Raw genomic sequence first — 5,651 nt, 5'->3', positions numbered from 1 at the left:
ATGAATCTGTCATAAGTTACACAAAATGATTGAATTATGAGACTTGTAAAATTAATCTTATTTCCATAAGTGGTTGCTCTAGACACACATAACTAGACTACATACCACATGTATGCCTTATTTCGAATAAAAGATTGTTACCTCTCTCGACTGATTTCAAATAAAATATTATTACCTCTCTCTCTCTCTCTCTCTCTCTCTCTCTCTCTCTCTCTCTCCCGAAGCGTGTACTTCAACGCGGGTTGTGCCGTAGGTGGTAGATGTTGAGCCTGAGGCGCGTACTGTAACGCGGGCGAGAGACATGGCTTGAGGCATGTACTGTAACGTGGGCCGAGGAGTGCTGGGAATATGGCCAACCTGAGGCGGTACCATTACGTGGGTTGTGCACTAGGAGAACGGATGTTGAGCCTGAGGCGGTACCATTACGCGGGCCCAGGAGTGTTGTGTATATGAGATGGTCGCAGTGAACCTGAGGCGGTACCATTACGCGGGTCACTGGTGAGTGAGGTGGAAAAGATGCGATGAAACGGGAACAAATGCATGAAATGTCATTAGAACATGCATATGAGTGGAATAGTGCTATTATAAGACTAATGTGCAGGTTGCGTATATTGAGAATCAGGTAAGTACGATTGTGTGGACGTTGTTTGTGTGTGGCTTGATTTGGTGTCTCGACTTGTCTGGAATACGTGGTAGCCTAGGTAAGGTTTAGGTTGTGTACTTATTGAGAAGTGTCTCATGGTTGTACCAACCAAACCATTTCAGAGCACCCGCCCAAGCTATGAACCTTCCGTCGCCGCCGCTACAGCATTTTGGGATTGTTATGCATACTAATCATGATGTGGTAGAGTTCCCGATCGAGATTGAGGCCGATTCGGAGTCGTCGGATGAGCCTGTGCCTGATGAGGATTCGGATGAGGATTCCGAAGAGAGTGAGTCAGAGTGGACGCCAGCAGAGGGCGTAGGGATTAGTTTCGGAGCTGAGGAAGAGTCTGGAAGTGTCCTATTTTGGTGTAGCGTTCCCAGGCTACTAATCTTTTGTGATATCGGTGGGTTGCAGTTTAGTAGTTCAATGTGCATATTTGCTTTGTGGTTTGTAAATGGCGATTGTGGCATAAGTTTTTACTGTAAATGGATATTGTACTTAAATTGAGGTATAGTATAAGATTTGGTGGTTTGGCAATTTATTCTCTTTAGTACCCCTGGTAAATCATTGTCTGGGTGGTCGTAGTTTCCGCCGCGATTAAACTCTGATGGATTTCTTTTGGGTCGGCGACGTTTCCTGGGACGTCGCACTATTTCGACCGAAGAGGGATGTCGCGTGCTCGATGGGGTTGGGGGCGTGACAGTCCCAATCCACATCAGGATTGTCATCAAAATCAATGCTTGTTGCTGACTTGTTTCATAGTTCGACTTCTGCCTTTCTGTGAATACCGTTTCCGGAGCAATTCGGTGGGAGCTCTTATGATTCAAGTACTTCATTAGGAGTACGAAAGAGACGAAATGTATTTGCTACGGTTGCCTCTCATTGACAGTTGAGAATTGAAATGCCTGGCTGAAGGCCAATCTAAACCTGCTCTCAGAGTCAGCTGAATTTGTTCTCCTCAAGAATGACGATCACGTGGTATTTCTCAAACCATGGAGTCAGGTACTGCTCGATCTTAGTTTCAAAAAGAAATAATGGCCCCCTTAATCCTCAACTAAGTCATGACTTATAAGCTCTGGAAGCCACTAGAATATCATTAAATGCTTATAAACAAAGTCGACCTATGACTCTCTTTTCATTAGGATGCAGAGAAGTGGCAGCTTGGGACAAGAACAGTCTCTTATTACCTACAATCCGCGAACCATGCTCGGGAAAACAGAAAAAAAAGGCGCCAATGACATTAAATGGTCAAACCGCGGTAATGAGCTTATTGTTTATGCAGGAATGATTATTTTATCCATTTTGGGGCAATGAAAGAGTGCAATGCAACCAAGTAAATGTGAAGAACTTTGGTATTGGGTAACAAAGATGGGGACATCGATGACAAGAGTATTTTCGGGATGAAGATGGATATGGATATTGTAAGGACCCGGGGTCTACACTGTGTAATATTGTCCGCTTTGGGCCCACTGACCCTCACGGCTTTAAAACGCGTTACACAGAGTAGAGAACCCAAGCCTTATAAACTAGCCCAGGACTCCCCCCCTAAGCGATGTGGGACAAGAGACATGCCCCCCCTTGCCATCCTAGAAGCCTGCCAGGAGACGCTCCTTGTCCAGGCCCTCTGGCCCCGGCGACCACTCCCCGCCCTCGTCGGACCGGGTCATTACAGATATTGTTCTCCTTTTGCAATCTAGATAACCAGTTCAATCTTTTGGAGATATCCCATTGTCGCAAAAGAAATGGTCTTTACTTGATCAGGCTGCATTGATGATGCTAGACAGTTTACCTTTTTTCACAAGAAAAGTGAAGAAAAAACGGTACAAGGATGTAAAAGTTATCGAAGACCACTTCCATATCGGACGACGTGCCTTCTTCAAGCTGGAGGGAGAGGAAATCAAACGAATCACCAAGTTCTCGCAGTTGTTATGGAACGGTTCATCCTTGGACTTCAGAAGCGGGAAATAGATTCTACTTTGAAAACATGGTAATATGCAGGGTAACTTCCCCAATAAACTATATCTCCATATAATCGCACCTTTAATCATTAAGTAAGTCATGTCTTATAAAGAAAATGGAAGTAAAATCTTCTTTTCATTTGGCTGCTGACAAGTGGCAGCTTGGGAGAAGAACAGGATCTTATTTCCTACCACCCACAAACCTAGCTCGGGAAAAAGAAAATCTACTAAAATTATTATGATGCAAAATAAGAAAATTTGTATGAAATGATCAAATCATCCGCGTTGAGCTTATCATATCTAAAATACTGAGCTCATCAACTTTTGTGCGACAATAGAGTGCATTTCTAGATATTTTCAGTCTTTGTCAGATATTAAACCCTGCACAAGATATGCTCTTTACTTGGTAATCTTCTTGGAGTGGTAAAAGAGTTGTAAAAGAAACAAAGAAGAAATGGTACGAGGATTCAAAAATTCATCAAAGACCATTTCAATATCAGGTGATATGCATTCTTTAAGCTGGAGGAGAGGAAATGAAACAAATCGCCAAGTCGTCGGAGTTGTTATAGGGTGAGAAGGGGAAAATAGATAAAACCTCAGAAGACTTGGTAGTAATCTGCATGAAAACCTGCTGGCAAACTAAACACTGGGTCAAACATTTTCATCTATAAAGAGAGAGCATGTTGCCATGCAAGTCCTCACTCCTCCCTCAAGCAATACTAGTCTGTGCAAGGATTAGAACCTGCGATCAAGGCCCCAACTCCTGTTCACAACCACAATGAAGTTTCTTCCCATTAGCTTTCTCATATTGGCTTTAGCAACTGCCGCCGCTTTAGCTTACGACCCGAGTCCTCTTCAGGACATATGCGTGGCAACCAGTGATATGGAATCTGGAGGTTGGTTCCTCAATTCTTGCATTAGTCATGTATTTCATATCTGCCTTATGATGCCGAAACTGAGACGCCAATTTTTTTTCTTATGCAGTATTTGTGAATGGAAAGTTCTGCAAGGATCCCAAAGAAACCACAGCTGATGATTTCGTCTTTATGGGGTTCAGAACTCCTGGAAACACATCGAATCCGCTCGGATCAAAAGTCACACAGGCTTTTGTCGACCAATTTCCAGGACTCAACACTCTTGGAATATCCATGGCTCGCATTGACTTCGCTCCTGGCGGCCTAAATCCTCCCCACACTCACCCTCGTGGCACCGAGGTTTTGGTAGTGGTGGAGGGTACGCTACTTGTTGGCTTTGTCACGTCCAATCAATTAAACAACACACTCTTCACCAAAGTCCTGTACAAGGGGGACGTGTTTGTGTTCCCTATTGGTCTCATTCACTTCCAGTTGAATATCGGAAACACGTATGCGCTAGCCTTTTCCGGTCTTAGCAGCCAGAACCCAGGAGTCATTACCATTGCTAATGCTGTCTTCGGAGCGAAGCCACCCATTTCTGCTGATGTTCTTACCAAGGCCTTCCAAGTGGACAAGAAGGTTGTTGACTATCTCCAGGCGCAATTTTGGTACGACAACAACTAAATGAATCTATCATAAGTTACACAAAATAATTGAATTATAAGAGTTACGAGATTAATCTTATTTCCATAAGTGGTTGTGTTAGACACATAACTAAACTACATACCACATGTATTATTGATTTCGAGTAAATCATTGTTACCTCTCTCTCGACTGGTATCCAATAAAAGATTGTTACCTCTCTCTCTCTCTCTCTCTCTCTCTCATGACACGATCAGGATAATTGGACTCATTCCTCAATTAAAATGTCTATAAATGGAAAATCAGAGTGCAATAACATTAAACTATGTACAATTCGGAACTGGGAAGGATGTTATCTAATAGTAAATATTGCTTCCCACATCAACGGAATTTGTACTCCAAAAAGGGTATCATGCAAAGAATGTCCAACCCTATTAAATAGTCTGATTTAAAACAGTCTTGTGATTGAGTACAGAGACTATTTAAAGAAATCATCAGGGCGATTGTTAATACATCCGGCCCTTAGGTGGCCAAAAATAAAAAAAGAACCGCTTTGTTTCCATCATTATCTTGAAAGGAGAAGTTCACCACAATATGTCAATTTCCTTAGAGTATCAAATTCAAGTTTGATAAATTACTGCTGACGACATTTCTCATTTTTTTACCGACATACTAAATTCTGCAGATAACTTTACTTTTTCTTTAGTATGGCCAGAAGAAAAATCTTTCCTGCACTCATTTTCCATCTACAATCAAAATGTCGGGTTGAAACCTCATAATTTCGGCTGGATAATTATTTCCAGGATTGTCGTGGCCTACAATATCATTTATAAATGTGTATGCACGGACAAAGTCAAAACCTTGAATAAGATATGGACGGCATTGATCTCTTTATTGAAGCAATCACTATTACAATCTCAAATAGACCATCGATGGACATAAAGGGGAAATATAGAGACACAAATGCGTTACTTCCTATGCACTTATTTTGACAATTTCCAAAAGAACGAGAAAGCTAAGTTGCTTCTCAACCTTAGCTTGGAATGATCTAAGACTCTATATGACAATTGAACCGAAAACAAACTTAGACATATCATGAAGATGGACATGAGTCTGAACAAAATCGTCGTGCAATTCAATTTGGTCTAACCGTTTAATTTCAAATATGGGTCCGAAGTGGCCATTTGGTCTCAAACAAGAGATTAAGCTCCCCGGTTGGCAAGTACATATGCTTATTCCGGTAGCACGAGTAGGGGCATTTTTGTCCATAGTCATTTTTTTTCTTTTTTTTCCCATCTTTTCATTGTTCATCTTCTTGATTCTTGGAGGGAAGTTGCGGTCTCAAGCTCACCTCCAAATCTGGCCATCTTACATGACCATGGGCATTCAAGCGTCGCCTTGGCCCACTTTTCGGATAGCCGTCCATGGCCACCGGCACTAAACGAGCCGTTGTCTCTCTCTTTACACTCAAAAGCATATATTTAACTTAATCCCAAAACTCTTCGATCTCTTTCTCAATAACTTGATTTAGCCCCCAAAGAGCCATGGGAT

General features: G+C 42.1%; 1 protein-coding gene across 1 annotated transcript; it reads left to right on the top strand.

Annotated features, from left to right (window-relative positions):
- The first annotated feature begins 3,382 nt into the window (after window positions 1-3,382).
- Window positions 3,383-4,232, top strand: LOC130138046 (germin-like protein subfamily 1 member 7). Its single transcript, XM_056310966.1, has 2 exons — window positions 3,383-3,500; window positions 3,589-4,232. Exons 1-2 carry the CDS (start codon window positions 3,383-3,385, stop codon window positions 4,140-4,142), a joined length of 672 nt encoding a protein of 223 aa, XP_056166941.1. The 3' UTR covers window positions 4,143-4,232.
- The last annotated feature ends 1,419 nt before the right edge of the window (window positions 4,233-5,651 follow it).

Source organism: Syzygium oleosum, unplaced genomic scaffold (genome assembly GCF_021117445.2).
Source record: "Syzygium oleosum isolate NSW1041296 unplaced genomic scaffold, Sole_v2.1 Sole_v2.04, whole genome shotgun sequence".
NCBI lineage: Eukaryota > Viridiplantae > Streptophyta > Magnoliopsida > Myrtales > Myrtaceae > Syzygium > Syzygium oleosum.
Note: the sequence above shows the minus strand (reverse complement) of the source record. Positions and strands in the feature narration are given on the sequence as shown.